The 18,833-nt window shown below is 33.2% G+C and overlaps 2 protein-coding genes across 2 annotated transcripts; both read right to left on the minus strand.

The window, feature by feature from the left end:
* Positions 1-5,782: 5,782 nt before the first annotated feature.
* Positions 5,783-6,328, minus strand: LOC136070590 (uncharacterized). Its single transcript, XM_065780719.1, has 3 exons — positions 6,298-6,328; positions 6,144-6,230; positions 5,783-5,868 (listed from the first exon to the last, which is right to left on the minus strand). The coding sequence occupies exons 1-3, from the start codon at positions 6,326-6,328 to the stop codon at positions 5,783-5,785; spliced, it is 204 nt and encodes a 67-aa protein (XP_065636791.1).
* Positions 6,329-17,001: 10,673 nt separating this feature from the next.
* On the minus strand, positions 17,002-18,425 carry LOC112038031 (glucan endo-1,3-beta-glucosidase 11). Its single transcript, XM_024070845.2, has one exon. It carries the CDS (start codon positions 18,329-18,331, stop codon positions 17,201-17,203), a length of 1,131 nt encoding a protein of 376 aa, XP_023926613.2. The 5' UTR covers positions 18,332-18,425; the 3' UTR covers positions 17,002-17,200.
* Positions 18,426-18,833: the final 408 nt, after the last annotated feature.

An 18,833-nucleotide genomic window follows, 5' to 3' on the forward strand; every position in this document is an offset into this window, starting at 1 on the left:
TGTTAGAATTTAGAAATATTATCTCAGGGCTCACCAATCAGGTTTAGATTTTGACAATGCAGTCATTCACTTTTTGTTCTTTTCTCTTTTTCTCTTCGTCATCAACAAATTGATTAATTACAAGAAAAATGTTGTAAATTTTCTGCAAATGCAAACCAATGAACCATACCCTATATTTTTTCCAATGGATCTCATCTGTGTTCTCAGCTACAAAAGTCATTCATATGCACAATCATTTTTGAAAAGTTGTTTGCGGCACCAATAGATCAGCATCAAGTTGGGTTTTGCAGCCAGTCTTCACCATTGGGTATCGCTACAGTGAGAGCTAAATCACCAATCTCTTCTTTTATATTAGGGATTTTGATATTGAAGTTGCTGCTTCCTAGTGATTCATGCTACTATGTTAGGGATTTTGATCCTAATTTGAGCCTCAAGTGTTTGGACATGAGCTGGTTGGTTCTTTTTTTTTTTTTTTTTTTCTTTTTTTCAAGAAAAAGTTTAGGTAACGTTGACATGGTAATTCAGGTGGCAGTTTTACTTGGTATTAAAAAAATATTTTATTTTGACCATTAGCCAAGTCAACATTTTTCCATCCATCACTTAATAGTAGGGACCATTTTGATACAATACCAAAATATTATGAACTAAATTGATAGATTTGAATGATTGGTGACCAAATTGAAAAATAGTATAAAGGTTAGGGACTAAATACGTAGTTTACCCTAAAATATAATTAAATTACGTATAGTATACATTAAATATACTTTGAAAAGACCAATAAGCAGGAATTTTTTTTTTTTTTGTCCAGACTAAGTTGTTAAGATATAGCATGCATGTATGGAAGTCAAGATAGCATGCCACAGTTTTGTATGTGTTAGGTTATGGTGATGTTACATTCAGAAGCTAACATGTTCGAATTAGTGAATAACATGAAGGACTAACTTAATTACATTAGAATAATGTCACAGTTTTTAATTTCTTTTCCCGTGTTTTTGTGAAGAGAAAATTTCATTTTTATAATTATTGCGTGTCATAGTGACACTTGAAAGATTCTTTTGTAATGTGGAGAGTTTTACTAATTAATCATTCTAACTGGGATATTCTTGTACCAAATGCAACAGTTCAGAGATGTGATTGATGAGTGCGGCTTTATGGATTTGGACTTTGTGGGTCCAAAATACACTTGGAGTAGACATTTTGAAAATGGTAATTCAATATAGGAAAGATTAGATAGATGTTTGGCAACTAACAACTAGTTTTTGAAGTTTCCAGGAACAAAAGTGCATCATCTCAGATGTGACTCTTCAGATCATGTACCCCTCTCCATATTGTTTTTCCGAGAATTGATCCACCTTCCCGAAAAAAGTTGTTTTGATTCGAAGAGATGTGGCAGTCACATATGGGATGTGAGGAGGTGGTGCAGGCTGCATGGACTAGTGTTGGTGATTTCAGGTTTGAAGGATCTATTCTAGCAAAAGTTGAAAAGTGTGGGAAAGATTTGTGTTGGTGGAATAGAAATGTCTTTGGTAGTGTAAGGAAGGATTTGGACCAATTGAAGAAAAACTTAGCAATGGCCAAATCTAAAGCTATGGCTAGTGGCAACAACTGTCGGGTGATGCAATTAAAAAGGGAGATTGAGGTGTTGTTGGAGAGAGAAGCCATTATGTGGGCCCAAAGATGAAGGGTTCTATGGGCAGGGCAAGGGGATAGAAACACCAAATACTTTCATAGTTGTGCTACAAGTAGATATAAGAAAATTCTGATTGAAGGAATTAGAGATGAGGAGGATAGATGGAGAGACCAACTGATTGATATCTCCACAGTTCTAGTAAATTATTTCAAAAATCTTTTTACCTCAACTGAGCACACTATGCCCCAACATGTAGTATCATGTGTACATCCTATTATTGATGATGAGATGAATGCCGCCCTAAGCCAAGAATTTGATGAGAAAGAAGTGGAGGAAGCTCTACACCAAATGGCACCACTTAAAGCTCTTGGGCCCAATGGAATGCCGCCCCTTTTTTACTAGCATTTTTGGGACATAATTAGGGAGGATGTCACTTCCTCCATCTTGGCATGGTTGAATTCAGGTACTCTCCCATCCCCCCCTTAACCACACTTTTATCACTCTCATACCAAAAATAAATAAGCCTAAATATGCTCATCAATTCCGCCCTATTAGTCTTTGTAATGTACTATACAAAATCTATTCCAAAGTATTGGCCAATTAATTGAAGAAATTATTACCCTCTATTATGATTGAGCACCAATTAGCATTTACAAAAAATAAATTAATTTCTGATAATATCCTTGTTGCATTTGAGACCCTTCATAGTTTGCAAAATTTTAAGTCTACTACTCATGGTTTTATGGCAATAAAATTGGATATGAGTAAAGCTTACGATCGGGTAGATTGGGATTTCTTGAAAAATTTATGAGACAAATAGGTTTCAATGAAAGGTAGATCCAATTGATAATGGGGTGTGTAAAAACTGTTTCATATTCGGTGTTGGTCAATGGAGAGCCTTGTGGCATGATCCGGCCTACCCGTGGGATAAGACAAGATGACCCCCTATCACATTTTCTTTTCTTGCTTTGTACTGAAGGCCTAAATGGGCTAATCAAGAGAACGGAAAATAATAGAGAAATACATGGTTATTCACTATGTAGGAGATGGCCCAAACTAACCCATCTGCTTTTTGCAGATGATAGTATTCTTTTTTTGTAGGGCAACCATTGAATAATTTGAAGAGATGTTGGAGATCTTGAATATTTATGAGGAGGCATCAGGGCAAAAAGTCAATAAAAACAAAACTGCATAATTCTTTAGCAAATGCACTCCAAGAGAAACGAGACATGAAATAAAGGTGGCTTTTGGTGTTTTGGAGATCATGCAGTATGAGAGGTACTTGGGTCTTCCTTCATTTGTGGGTAAAAGGAAAAAAAGCAAGCTTCAACTACATCAAAGAAAACATATGGAGGAAGTTATAAGGTTGTGAAGGTAAATTGCTCTCGTAAGTAGGTAGGATGGTGCTACTGAAATCAGTCATACAAGCTATCTCCACCTACACAATGGGTTGTTTTAAAATACCCATTGGCTTGTGTCATGAAATTGAAGCGCTAATTAAAAAATTTTGATGGGGCAACATGGTGAACGTAGAAAGATTCATTGGATTAAGTGGGAAGAAATGACAAAATCCAAATGAATGGGTGGAATGGGTTTTCGAGATTTAGCTATGTACAGTGACTCATTACTAACAAAGCAAGCATGGTGACTTTTGCACAATAAAACATCTTTATTCTACAAGGTATTCAAGGCCCGTTTTTTTCCCAAATACTACAATAATGGAAGCTGTCGACTCAAGAATGGGTTCATATGCGTGGAAGAGTATTCTTAGAAGAAGGGATATTATTCAAAGGGGAGCTAGATGGAGGGTTGGAAATGGGGAGAAAATTAATATATGGCAGCAAAGGTGGTTACCAAGGAAACATCCACCATATCTTCCAATCTGCCCCATACAGGACTTTGAAAACTCAACGGTGTCTTGCTTGATTGATCAATCCACATGGCAATGGAGGGCAGACTTGGTGGATGGTTTATTCAATGAAGAAGATGCTGAGTTAGTCAAGTTAGTGCTGCTTAGTCATGTTGAAGATGAGGATGTGCTGTTCTAGCCGTACACCAAGAATGGAGTCTACACATGTAGATCGGACTATCGTTTCCTCAAGGAAGAAGCTGAAATGGAAGTCACAAACCAGGTTCCACCTCTTCATGATAAGCATGTATGGAATGCAATTTGGTTGATGCAAGTTCTAAGATGTTTATATGGAGGACCTGCTGAAATGCAATGCCAACGAAACACGCTTTGATGAGATGCACTATCACTGGAGACTCTATATGTGAACGCTGTCAAACTGATGTTGAAGGCCCTCTTCATGCATAATGGACTTGCACCGAGCTTGATACCGTCTGGGTTGACCACGCAGTGTGGGATTTCAGAAATTCCACTTGTTTTGTGGACTTTAAAGACCTGGTTTCATGTATAATTACGGAAGGGAAGCAACTGGATCTTTTTGCAATCACGGCCTGGTCAGTTTGGAACCAAAGGAATCGGGTTCGGGTACAAGAATCAACCATTGATCTTCATCAGGTAGCGGTCACTGCAAAATCCAGCTTAGACGATTTCCACAGGTCAATACAAGGCCGGGAATCTCAAAGGCGATGGGCTGCTCATACAGCTCAAAGCCATTGGCGTCCTCCTCCAATGGAAGTGGTTAAAATTAATTTTTTGATGGAGCGACATGTTCAAAGGAAAAAAAGTCTGGTATTAGGGCGGTGGTTCGAGATGTTAGCGGCTTGGTTCTAGCTTCATGTGCGAAGAAAATACACCAGTCATTTAAGGTAGTGGAGATTGAGTCCATGGCAGCTGCTACGGCCTTAACTTTTGCAAAAGACCTCGGTTTTCAGCGCGTTAATCTGGAGGGAGATTCACTGGAAGTAATACAAGCACTACAAGACAAAACAAAGTCATTAACACCTTTAGGTTTACTGCTAGAGGATGTCAGAAGTTTGTCCCAAAATTTTGATTTATTGCTATATTCTCATACAAAAAGAGATGGCAATGTTATAGCTCATAGCCTGGCAAAATATGCTCTAAGCATACTAGATTTTTTAGCGTGGATGGAGGATGTTCCACCACACATTCAGTCTATTGTACAAGCTGATTTAGCTCTTTTACAGTAATAAAGTTTCAATTTTCCCCCTCCAAAAAAAAAAAATCTCAAGTAACGGTTATTGGAATTTCCTGTATTGAAGAACCCCAAGACAAAGCCTCCATCTTTAGAGACCAGGTTTGTGCCCTTGCTATCACTGAGGGATTGGGATTGGGTAATGCTGTCAACAGCATTAGAGAACACAAAGTAGAAAAGAAATAAACTGGAACTCAAAAACACAAAAGCAGAGATGTCCATTGGACCATTGCTTTCTGTTCTTGGAGCTCTTAGCCAGCAGGTTGATGTTAGACCCATTATAATGAGCAAAGACTAATGTCAACATAGAAGGTCATGCGTGCATCGACTTGAAAATTCTACATTTTGTCGTGAACAATAATTTCCACATTATTCTTTGACAAAAGTAAATTCTTGTTTGATTATTTTTTGACAAAAGTATTTGTAAACTCTTGTTTGAATATTTTGGGAAGCGTTTGTTACGCACATTTTCAAATGTAAAACAGTATGGGTAAGGGGAAATTATTGTATACTCCCGAAGTACCATAAATGCATACTCTCTCCTCTCACATGAATAGTGGGTCTCACTAATTAAATTCATGATGGGACCCACTATTCATGTGAGAGGGAGGAGTACACATTTATAGTACTCTAAGAGTACCTAATAATTTTCCATGGGTAAGTATACGTGTGGAATTAAAGACAATCCCCTTCGAGGGAGGAGTACGCATTTATGCATACTTTGAGTGTCACTCATATTTGTTAAACCAATTAAAGACAATCCCCTTCGAAAATAAAAGAGGCTTTTACATGAGTTGCTGCTTCGCTACCAGGGCCAGCCTAGACATTTTAGGACCTAATGTGAGAACTAAAAATGAGGTATTTTTTATACTTATATATTAATTAAATTAATGTTTATTTAATATTTTTATATTATAAGATATTTCATTTAAAATCTATTTTTCTTGCCTTTTCAGATGCAAATTGACTAATTAAATTTTTGTATTCAAGTTCTTTTAACATCTCCTTTTCAATCGATAATATAGCTAATTCACTTAATCTTTCTTGGAACATTGTCAATCTTAGATATGATTTTATTAATTTTAATTTTGAAAAATTTCTTTCTGCAAAAGCTACTGTAACATGTATTATTAGTAAAATCCTATAAGCAATGCATATATTTGAAAATGAAACTAATCTTTTTATATAATTTAGTATGTCAATTGGAGTGTAATATTTTATTTGTAAAATTTCTTTTAAAACCTTTAACTATGAAAATAAATATAAACCATCAATATCATAATAAACATCATGTTTGAGAAAATTTTCAAGTTTAAGACAGTATTTTTGTAAACTATCATTATCTAGTGACTTCAATTTTGTGAAGTTAAATAGAAAACCAAAAATATCTTCAAATATTTGAAATTGTTCAAATCTATTCTCAATTGAACTAATTGCTCTATCTACTATATATAAGAAATAATCAATTCTAAAAGATTCTTCGGCAAAACATGTTGTCTCATTATGAATATTTTCATCAAATTATTTTTTTTCTATAAATTATACGTTTCTCACGAAATACAGGTTCTATTTCCATTTCCAATGCAATTTTTTTAGATGAATTCATTGCATATGTAAATTCATTTTCTCTATATTCTTTAAAATAAAAAATGAGACCTTTTAATTGATCTATAGCAACATTAATGTGCATATCTTTTGATTGTAAGTTTTTACTAACATCAATGTGCATGTCTTTTGGTGAATTTCTTGCTCATTTGTGATATTTTCATCTAAATTTTGTGTTATATTTTGTTTATTACTAATAACAAATTTATCCATTGATCCTTTTTGAGACTCAATTAATTTTTTTTTATTAAGTTTTCATATCCAAATGCATATTTTCTAGTAAACATTTCTAATCAAATAATATATTTATAAAGACTAAAATAAAAAATAACTTTCAAGTGTAAAGCAAATAAGAAATAGAACTTGATTTATATAAAAAATATTGTTATTGTTTCACTGAACAATAACAAATTTTTAACAATCTCAATCTGCATAAATAAAAATTTAATCAATATATTATCACTAATTAATATATATATAATAATATATATATATATATATATATATATAAACACAAGATTAAAATTAAAAAAAAAAATTAAGCACAAGCATAACAAAAATTTAAGCACAATTATAAGATAAGGCTTACTAATAAGACCCATCCACCCAAAAAAAAAAATCCTATCTAATCTATAACCAAAAAAAAAAAACTTGAAGGCCCAAAACTTATAAACAAAACCAGGGCCCAATCTTACTACAAGTCAAAGTACCCAAATATTTATACCTGCTGAACGGCTGAACCTGATACGGTGAGAGAGGCGGAGAAACCGATTCAGAGAAACTAAGAAAGAATGAGAGAGGCCGGAGGCAGAGAAACCGATTCAGAGAAAGAATGAGAGAGGCGGTCCAGGCGGAGGAAGCTTGCTGCCTTGCTTGAGCTGTTGAGCAGATGAAAACAGGGGAGAGAGAGAATCAGAGAGCATGAGAGACAGAGAGAGGCGAAGAGCAGAGCCTAGAGAGAAAGGTAAAATTTTTAGGGATTTGAGTTGTTTTATTTGTTTTGATTTGTGATTGTTTTGTGGTTAATATCTTAGACCGGATTTGTAGTTTATCTGGTTGATTTTTGGTTTGTCGAGAGGATAATAATGTTTGATTTACCAAAATTTTTGTTTTTTTTGGTTAAAAGGATGTGCCAGATTTTTGTAATTCATCTGAAACTTTTTTTTTTTTTTTCTACTCCCTCTTATTTTCTAAAATTTTGGGGCCTCGGCCTTAGGCAATTGCCTAACTCGCCTAAGGTATCTCTACATGATCATTCCAGTGGATCGACCACTTCAAGCTGTTGTGGTCTGGACCGTCTGGTACAGGATTTTTGCAATGGCCAATATATTTAGCCAATTAAATAGTTACAAATTGTTTCAACAATGGAATCACCATAATCTTTAAACAGAATCAACCATTTTGAAAAAAGTTTTTAAATCATGAGATTCAAATAATCAATTTGGGTGCTCATTTTTAAAATTAGTAAACTTTATTGAAATTTGGTTTGAATAAAAACTTTAAATCCATGGGAGGTCTTTTGAATTTGCAAGGTGAGAGTCTGGAATCCACCAAATAAAAACAATAAATAAAATATGAAATTTAATTAATCTAAAAACTGAATTTCCATTGATGCTATAATGTGTTTAAATAGCTAGTAAAAAAGAAAACCTAGGGCACCTATAAGAAAACGTCCAAAAAATCCTAACACTAATCACGTAATTAAGTGGCAAAATAGTAATTTTGATCAAAAATAGCAAAATTGAGACAATTTCAAAAATTGAAACTACCCTTTCTAAGGGACGTCCCCAAAATAGACAGGACTGTATTCTGAATTTCAAATTAAAAGTTATTAAGGAAAACAAATACTATGTATTATATTTATCTATATATATTCTATATATATATAGAACCAAAGCTTTTGAAGTTCTCACAATTTTTCATATCAGCAATACTTAAATAAATTGGGTAATTACACTAAACTCACTTGTGGTTTGGGCGAAAATCACTTTGCCTACTCGTGGTTTGAAAAGTATCACTTAACCCAATTGTGGTATGTTCCGTTTGTTTTTCGTAACCCACCTTTATTAAAATCAGGGGTAAATAGGTATTTTTGCTCAAATTTTATGTCTCTCTCCTCCCAAAACAAAAAATAGCACAAAAATACAAAAGAAACGAGATTAAAAAGTGGTATTGGTCTCTCTCTTTCAATTCACATAAATCTTGAACATGAGGAACATAAATCATTAAACCTAGAATTTTTTTTTTTTTTTTTCACATGCCCAAGTTCTCTCAAATTTTCTCAGCAGCCATATTACTATAAAAGAAATCAAACTCTTCAATCTTAGTCTTAAACACCCATTTGGCTCAACTTTCAGAAAGTCTCTTATCTTTACAAGAAACTGAACAACATAAATCACAAAACCCAAAATTTCTTTCTCCTTCCCAATCGAAAACAAATCAAAAGTTTCAACCTTTACACAGCAATATAAAGCTCAAAACCACCAAATGGAGAGCCACAACCCATTATAAAAACACATGTTTTCTCCCCGTAGCTTCGATGTTGCGAAACTTGTGTTTTCTCCCCCTCCAGACACTCCAAACCACAAAAAACACATTGATCTCACCACAGGTCTCTCTCTTGAAAAGTTTTTGAGTTTTGGCTATTTTGATTCGCATTATGTTGTGTTTTGGGGTTAAGAGGTGTTTTTGTAACGGCTGGGCTTAAGGTGGTTATAGAGATTGACGGAAACATACCACAGGTGAGTTAAGTGATACTTTTCAAACCACGGGTAGGCAAAGTGATTTTCGCCCAAACTACAAGTAAGTTATGTGTAATTACCCCTAAATAAATAATAATAAATCTTTCTTTTTTTAGGTTTTAGCCAATACTTAAATAAATAATAATAATTTTTTTTTTCACCAAATACAAATTACAAACAGTAGGTTTCAGCCACAACTATCTCAAACCTATCTCTCAAACGCAAACTCAGCCCTAACAAAACCCTCGATCAAACTCTCTCATTCAATGCAGCTCCCTCCTTTTCTCAGCCACAACTCCTCCAGCTAATATCAATTTTGATTCATGGTTATTTTATTCTTGAGTTTTTATCATCTGGGCATTGATTATGTTTTGGCCCCCTTTCTGGGCATTTGATTTTCAGGACTGACTTGAAGAATTTGGATCGTTTTCCGTTTCTAATGTTGGACGAATTTGGATCCTTTTCCGATTCTGATGTTGGACGATTTTTCAGGTATGAAGAATTCCAATCTGATCTTTTTCAAGTCTCAATTTTATTTGATTGATATGGGTTAAAATTTAGATTGAAATTGGTTTAAATGGAACAGAGCCTCAAAGTTATGTTTTAATTATATGTCTTCAATTAAGTTTTCTATCAATTTAGGGGTTTCAAATCCTACAGGTTTTGTAAGAAAATATTGTAAATATCGATGGGTTTCATAGTGGAGATAGTATTGATTTAATGTTTTTTTTTTTTTTTTTTTTTTTTTGTGTTTTTGAAAGGCCTAAGAGTCGGCCTGATGATTAATTTATTTTGGCTGAAAAATTAATTCATATCGTTGTAGATTGTGATTTCAGAATTTTCAGTGATATGTTGTAGATTGTGATTTCAGAATTTTCAGTGATATGTGTGGGCTGTGTGTTGCAGATATGGCTGCTGCTGGGGTTTGTTTCAGTTTCAGGTTGCTGGAGTTTTTAATATCGTTTTTTATCTGAATTTGTTTTAATTTAGGCTTATGTTTGGATTTATAAAAAATTTAGGCTTATGTTTGGGCATGTGTTTTTTTGAAAGAAAAATTCTTTTTGTTAACAGAGAATGTTCATAATATATGATTGTTTAAGGTCCTCAGATATTGTCAAGAACTATTCTTTTCTTTTTTGTTTCTCTAAAACTACACAGTAAATTAAAACATGCATTTCTCTTTACAAAAACAGTCCTATGGACAGTGAGATTGACATGTCTTTCCATTTGATTTTTGAATTTGATTGTGATTATCAATTTTTCATATACTTACTAATATACTTATTGTTTCTATGTCTTATTGTGGTACAAATCAAATACTTTAGTGGGGTTTTTCAAACTTGGGCTTCTTCCCAGTTAAGTGATAGTATTATGATTTCTTTTGATTACATTTTTGTTTATGGTATCTTAATTTCTAATGTTTTTTCCACTTTGCAATTTTTATTTCCTGTTAAATTATGCTTGATGTGACTTTTGATTTTAGTTCTAATATCACATTAGCTACTGAGCATGTGAATTTGTTTCCAACTACTAAAGCTTAGAATGACCTGTTTTTGATGCTGTCTTCCAGATCTTGCACATTTGTTTGCTGCCTCCTAAAGATTGCAATCTCTGTAGTTCTGTACCTCTATAATCATAATGCACTTGAGCATGTGAATCAGTTTCCTACTATTAAAGATTGCAAAGCCGGTACCTCTTTTCTCTAAGAAATTGAACATTTTGGTACTACACACAAACAGACATACATTGATCCATGTCTAGGTTTAGAAATATATTATGTTACTTTCTTTTTTGCGTGCTTGGAGTTGCAAAGGATGTAGGAGTTAATTCTCTCGCTATTGTTTTTGTGAGTAGGTATTAACTTGATTTAGGTGGTCATTTACTGCACTATTATTGATCTTCGTTATTCTGTTTTTTACAAATTATTTTAATTAAAAAAAACTAAAAAAAAATACTTATTTTGCAGGTTCTACTTTCATTTTTGGATAAAGAGTTGCATACTTAATTGCATCGACTCAAGGTTTGTTAACAATTTCTGTAAAAAAATTTTAAAAAAGTTCCTGTTGCATAAAATTTATATATAAATAGTCAATATAAAACCATTAATCAGATCATTTACTGCTTTGCTACTAATACATGTATTGCACTATTTGTCTGATGTAGATAGTTTTGTTTATGGAATCTATATTTGTTCATTATTCAGTTTACTTGCTAAATAAAAGAAAAAAGAGAAAAAAAAATGACTCTTTTATTTTTAGAGTATTTTCATTTTAAAAAGTATATTTAACGCAGCTGAGTTGTTATACAAAATAAAAGAAATATTTCTTTTAAATGGTAGGAACATATTGTTTATTGCGATTGTTATACCGTCACATATACTCATTATAATTTTTTTTTAGTTGTTTTTCCAATAATTCAATGTGAGAAGGTAAATATTTCTTTTAAATGGTTGGAAGGTAAAATATGGAAGGTAAATTATTTGTTTTCAATCATAAAATCTGCCCTTGAATATTTTGTATTTATAAAAATTCTTCTCTTGGCTTCAACTCAAACTTTTCTCATAAACAATACTACTTTTGTTAGTGGGAAAGAAAGGAAAAACAGCTACCATACATCATCTATAAAGGAAAAAACCAAATAGCTCGGCAACCCAATCTATTCTGTGTTAGATAGCACCTTTAAGATAATATACCCAATTGTTTTGTTCTTATTACAGAATCTGAATCTAAATTCCCAAATTTTTGAATTTTTACATAAATTTATGATCTTTTTCACTGCTTTAATTTAAAAGATATTGCATTAAACGACGTCGTTGGGTTATTTTGGCATTTTAAAAGGTGCAGGAGTGGTGGGGAAAGTAGAAGTAGATGTGGAGATAAGGGAATAATAAGTATGAAGAATTAGTTAACGCCCTTGAAAACTTTGAAAACATGTATTATATATTTCTATTCTTTTTGTTTGTTTATCTAATTCTTTGACTGATTGAAAAGAATTAGATTCCCATAGGTGTATAAAATTATTTAACCCGGACAAACTTTAGTAGTTTTGGAAATCCTTAAACATTTTTGGCAGTTATAAAAAAACAGTTAAGTTCTTTCTCAATCTAACATTTTAATCTATTTAGATTTTTATAATTTTAGGTGTGTTATTGATGGTTGATATATGTGCCAATTTGGTTGGTTTGTTATCCGCACATCCTGTAATTTATGCTAGGTTTGTTAATTTTGCTTCCAACAATCTCCCTCTATGTTCTTGATATTTGGTTCTTCATTTTGTGAATTTTAATTATTTTTATTTTGCTTCATTCATCTCTCTTCAAATATTACGATTATTTGTTGGTGATATTTCTGCATTATGGCCTTTTTAAAATAAGGCTGCTTTTGAATCAATTTGTATCTATGCTAATGGTGTATATATTGAAAATTTTAATAATAAAGGCATGCAAGACTTGGATAAAATCATGAATCTTAACTTTTGTTGAGGGCTGCAAAAGTAAGAAATGAAAATTCTGGAATTCTGCTTTTGTTTGCACAGTTTTGCAAGGCAGGAAGCTTATGATAGGGGAGCTTTAGTTGTAGAGCATAGAGAAGAATGAAGCCAAGAGAGACTCTTTGTGATACAGTGTAGAGTCAACAACAATATGTTTGCACCTGATTTTTCATATTTAATATGATAACTTAAACAAGTCTTATGAAGAAAATTATTTTTATTGATAAAATATAGTTAGTGAAGCTAACCCCAGCAATTTAATAAGATTTTTTTGTTGATTTACAAAACTCTTTGAATATTATGTTCATTTGTTATTAGTGCATGTCATATATTTTATTTCTGTTAGTGTTTCTTTTTAAATGTGATATGTAATCTTTTGATTTGAAATTTTACCCTTTTTGTTGTGAAGGCAATAACTAGTGATAGAACATCATATTATTTTTTTATCTACTCAAATTGTAAATCACAAACAACAAAAAGTATGTAAGCTTCTGCTTAGAATGAACATTGTAAATTGCTTCAAATGAGCAATAATTTGCTTTGTTGGAAGATTAAGAAATATTTGACAAGGTCACTATATATATATATAGAGACACACACACCTACCTTGGTTGACCAGCTGAAATCCTAATGAAATTTGTATATTCCTTTTTGTGTGAGTTATTCCTTAAAATCCAAAGTGAAAAGGTTCATTTAAGTTGACTAAATTTCTCTCAACCTGACAAAAAATGCATTTAATTTTGATTAAAAAAAATATTTAGCATTTCTAAGAACTTTCTCGTGTATCGCACGGGTTAGCGACTAGTTATATATATATATTTAGAAACTAGTGAAAATTTAATTATTGCATTTAAAAAAATTTTAAGCGGAAATGTTTAGGCGGTGCTCATTTTGAAAAACCTACAGGGAGTTTGGTTTAATTTATCCTCTTTTTTTTTGGACGGCATCCTCTAGATCCTCTCTTTGTCAAGCTAAATACGGATGGCAGTGTAGATGTTAATCTTGGGTAAGCATTGGTGGCATATTGGATCACGGGATTCACCCTTATTATTTGAGCATCAACAAATCAATCATCAGACTTGGTCTCTTCACGTAACTTGACAATTGGGTTACAAGTGTGTCATGTTGGAATTTGGAAATTTATTTTGTACTAAAATTTATCAATTCTAATAGTGTTTTTCCTCTTATTTAGGCATCGTTAGTTTTGGATTGCAGGGAGTTGCAAACCGGCCATAGAGTGGTACATTAAGGCATGTACCATGGGGTCAACCAATGTGGCAACCTTCAATAATTTTAGAACTAGACTCTTTCACATACTTTTTTCCCGCAAACACAATATGCCATATAAAATAACTGTGGAAAGGAGTATGGTAAAATTTGCCATCCTAGATTAACTGAAACCATGACTTGTTTTTAAGTGTGGAAAGATGTGTGCAACAAAGTGTGTAATAAATAATTAAATTCTATATAGACTTGGGGTTTGCACCTCCAATAAAGACATGTCATCTATATAATATAAAAGCAAAACTTTTAACTTTTTATTGACCACTTCTTATTACATCACATGACGACATAAATTTGTGCCACGTATATATTTAAAAACAATGAACAATTGTGCATTATCATTTTGCCCGTTAAGTTTCAGTATCCACTTATCGTTTCAGATAAGATGTATATATTAAAACAAAAAATTGTCACTGAGTAGAAAAGTACCGATAATGCCTAGGAAGAGAATGAGAAATCTGAGAAAAAAACTCACAGGTTTCTTGTGTTTTTAAAAAAGATGAAAGAAAAAAAGTTAAAGAATAAGTTACCAAATGAATATGAACCATTATTTATACTCAAAAGATTATGACCCTTCAATAGGCATATTTTCATTCAATATGCACCATTTTGATCAAAACGCCTATTTTCATTTAATAAACACATTTTCAGTAAATAGATACATTTTCGATCAATAAACACCTTTAATATATATCTAATATGAAGGTGTGGGGCCTGTTAGTTAAAAAAGTATAGTAATCCTCAGAAGTGGGCTCGGGGCCCAATGGCCCAATCCGAGGACACTTAGTTATCCGAGTACAGTCTAAAAAAGTTTTATTCTTACCAAATGGGTAATATAGGAGGAACGAGTAGATATTATATACAGCGGCATAACACACGTCCGAGGACACCAAAGTCCGAGGTGAATGTAACTTTCATGTTAGTGGAGAGACTCCGCCAAGTTGTATCTGAACTGGAAATTGGATATAGCTTAAGGAAGTATCGGGGAAGGTAGCGAATATCTTCTAAGGCCATCACCTCCACATTAAATGCTTTCCAGCTAACACTCTGGCCGCATTAATGTGGAGGTGATGCCTGAACAGTAACTAAGCAGCTTTATGGCCACTAAGCTGAAGGTTTCGGTAGGTACTGGATGGGACAGAAAGGAACTCCCAAGATAAGAACTACACGTGTNCTGCCCTTGAATATTTTGTATTTATAAAAATTCTTCTCTTGGCTTCAACTCAAACTTTTCTCATAAACAATACTACTTTTGTTAGTGGGAAAGAAAGGAAAAACAGCTACCATACATCATCTATAAAGGAAAAAACCAAATAGCTCGGCAACCCAATCTATTCTGTGTTAGATAGCACCTTTAAGATAATATACCCAATTGTTTTGTTCTTATTACAGAATCTGAATCTAAATTCCCAAATTTTTGAATTTTTACATAAATTTATGATCTTTTTCACTGCTTTAATTTAAAAGATATTGCATTAAACGACGTCGTTGGGTTATTTTGGCATTTTAAAAGGTGCAGGAGTGGTGGGGAAAGTAGAAGTAGATGTGGAGATAAGGGAATAATAAGTATGAAGAATTAGTTAACGCCCTTGAAAACTTTGAAAACATGTATTATATATTTCTATTCTTTTTGTTTGTTTATCTAATTCTTTGACTGATTGAAAAGAATTAGATTCCCATAGGTGTATAAAATTATTTAACCTGGACAAACTTTAGTAGTTTTGGAAATCCTTAAACATTTTTGGCAGTTATAAATAAACAGTTAAGTTCTTTCTCAATCTAACATTTTAATCTATTTAGATTTTTATAATTTTAGGTGTGTTATTGATGGTTGATATATGTGCCAATTTGGTTGGTTTGTTATCCGCTCATCCTGCAATTTATGCTAGGTTTGTTAATTTTGCTTCCAACAATCTCCCTCTATGTTCTTGATATTTGGTTCTTCATTTTGTGAATTTTAATTATTTTTATTTTGCTTCATTCATCTCTCTTCAAATATTACGATTATTTGTTGGTGATATTTCTGCATTATGGCCTTTTTAAAATAAGGCTGCTTTTGAATCAATTTGTATCTATGCTAATGGTGTATATATTGAAAATTTTAATAATAAAGGCATGCAAGACTTGGATAAAATCATGGATCTTAACTTTTGTTGAGGGCTGCAAAAGTAAGAAATGCTATTGCCGAAATTCACTCTCTTTCCTCAATTCTCTAAATAACTTTGAACAGTGCCCGTAATGCAAATAAATTTGAAATATAGCAATATTTAGCCAAAAGATTCGAAGGTATTCTCTCTTTTTTTTAGAATTGTTTTAAAAGGCTTGAAATAGTCTTTTTTTTTTGCAGGGTTTCTTTTATTTTTTTTTAGTGGGATTAGTCAATAATAGCAAATTGAATTGTTAATCACGAGTGAGTGCCGGGAGCCCAAGTCTTAACATAATGAAAAAGGGTTCCAACTAGTCTGAAAAGGACAAAGCCTTTTGGATGAGTGGGATGAGATTTATTTTTATTCTTATGTTAGTCACGGGTGAGCCCAAGTCTTAACATAATGGAAAAGGATTCAAACCAGTCTATAAAAGACAAAGTCTTTTGATGAGTGGAATGAGATTTATTTTTATAATTTTTTTTTTTATATTCAAAACGCAGTCGAGAGCCAATAACCTGAGAGTTAACACCCCATATGATTTATAGAGATATCATTTAATTCAAAAGTTTAAACTAATGAACTTGAACAAAATATTATCATATATAACTAGTAATTCTTCTCTTTAGTATCCAATGCGAGGCTTTACAATGCTACCAATCTCCTAATCACACTATTCACAGGTATATATTCCAACACTCCTGAAATTTATATTCGTTGCATGCTGATTTTGTTTTCAAAGGCTTGAATTTGTCTTTCTCGCTTGTGTTTATTTTTTAAAAGAAGGATTAGTCAATAATAGCAATTTGAATGTTAGTCACGGGTGAGCCCAAGTCACATAATGGAAAAGGGTTCAAGCTAGTATAGTGGAATGAATTTGACAAGTTACATTCTTAGTCCAAGCAGGTAATTTTAACTAGTTGCTTTAAACTTTAAAAAGGTTGTAGTTGTAGAAATCTATAGAAAAGCAAAAGAGAAAACGAAAGTAAAACCGAGAAAGAGAAATTTAATATAGTGTATAAACAACCACAACTTAAACAATAATCAAAATGTAAGAACCTACGCTTAATCTCTATTCATCCTCTCCCCCCAAAAAATAAAGAGTAAAAAATAACAAGCTAATTCAACCTTATAATTTGTATATTATACTTTGACCTTCTACATTCTTTATCAATTCAATTGCCTCTAGAGAATTGCAATTGATGCTATGCAGAAGAATAACAATATGAGACTATTATATCTTCTAACAGCAGAAGAACTAACAGTAACTCCATCAGTGAGTCGAACGGAATACACCGGCATTTTATCGGGTTGGAACAATCCAAAATTCCTCTCAGATGTTGGTCCGGTCTTCATGTTTTCGTTAAACAATGCAAAAATATATATGTCTAAACTCGACCCCAATGGTGTCACTTTGTTTTCAGCAACCATCTTTATCAAATTGCTATTGTACTTGGCCGCATTATCAAGTGTAGCACCAACTTCATCAGCATCTCCCTTCGATGGCCAACCAGTCTCTGACTCACAAATTGAGACCCCCTTATACCCCAACAAAGTTATTGCAGAATAAACCGCATCAATTTGTGCAAATAACATGTTGTCATATAAGAGCTTGGTAGTTGGATCCACAAACCCATTATTGGGCTCAAAAAGAACATAATTAAGATCGATTTCACTTGGGGTACTCTTGTATGCAAAAAAGGGGTACATATTGATGTAGAAAGGTGAGCCTGTCTGCACGTGAAAGCTCAAGATTGCTTGCATATATACCTTATAGTCTTCTTTAAAGGCTCCAGCAGATGGAGGATAAGTAGATTGCATGATGTCGAGAGAGTGTGCGGTAGTTACGTTGATACTCTTGTCTAATCCTAAAGAAACCAGTGCGGCATACACGGTTTTCATGGCTGGAACCAGATTGTTGCTCCACTCGGCATTGTTCAAAGTTAACACTTCGTTACCTACCATGATGCCGGTAATCTTCGTAGCCGGCAAGTATGTTTGGACATTCGATTTCACCCAAGTCAAGGCTTGCTGTGGATCAGCCATCGATGATAATAAATTGTTGCCAATTGCAACCATGAATTCGATGCCGGTGTTGGCGAATGCACTAAGAATTTGAGGATTTGCATCGTAGAGCTTCGCCTTTGTTGCACCAATGGAGTTGATGAGAGGAATAACATCTGCGGGCTGAGGAAGATTGTCTCCAAGTTGACCATAGTTGATTCCGAGGGAAGCTGCAGAACTTAAAGTAGGACTAGAAACAAGAACAAAAAGAACCAAAGAAGAAAAGAGGGATTTAATTCTAAGGGACTCCATAGCCGCTTTTGGAAAAAAGCTGGCTAAGAGAGACCAAACTTTGTGTGGACTGGCGAGGGAACTATTTTTATAGAGATTCAAGAACCACCTACCCCAGCCGCCTTAACTTCTTTTTAGTTTCTCTGTTTTCATTTCCTATTTGGAAACAAGGATAGAAATTTGATTGCACGTTGATTTGTTGAATATTCAAATTTGAATATATATTTATTGCATTTAATAAGGAAATCTTTTCAAGTAGGAAATATGTATCTCTCTCTCTCTCTCTATTTGTTGGAGAAATTATAATTATCCTCAGACGCACGTTTGCTCACCGTAGGTGTCCATAGGCCAAAAAAGTTGACTTTTGTTTGTTCCAGCGTGCGGTGCGGCTGCGTTTCCTCATCAAAGTCATGCCCTGGCGGCGAATTCTTGAGGCGTAACGAAAAATAACAATAAACTTTTGACCACGCTGAGGATAATGAAATTAATGTCCAATTCTAAAAGCATGCCATGCCTTTGGTCT

Source organism: Quercus suber, unplaced genomic scaffold (genome assembly GCF_002906115.3).
Source record: "Quercus suber isolate HL8 unplaced genomic scaffold, Cork oak 2.0 scaffold_244, whole genome shotgun sequence".
NCBI lineage: Eukaryota > Viridiplantae > Streptophyta > Magnoliopsida > Fagales > Fagaceae > Quercus > Quercus suber.

Coding starts and splice junctions, on each gene's coding strand:
- LOC136070590 (XM_065780719.1), bottom strand. CDS start 6,328: ATGGAAATAGAACCTGTATTTCGTGAGAAAC. Junction 6,231..6,297: donor ACCTGTATTTCGTGAGAAAC/GTATAATTTATA, acceptor GTTTTGCCGAAG/AATCTTTTAGAATTGATTAT. Junction 5,869..6,143: donor TGAACAATTTCAAATATTTG/AAGATATTTTTG, acceptor ATACATGTTACA/GTAGCTTTTGCAGAAAGAAA.
- LOC112038031 (XM_024070845.2), bottom strand. CDS start 18,331: ATGGAGTCCCTTAGAATTAAATCCCTCTTTTCTTCTTTGGTTCTTTTT.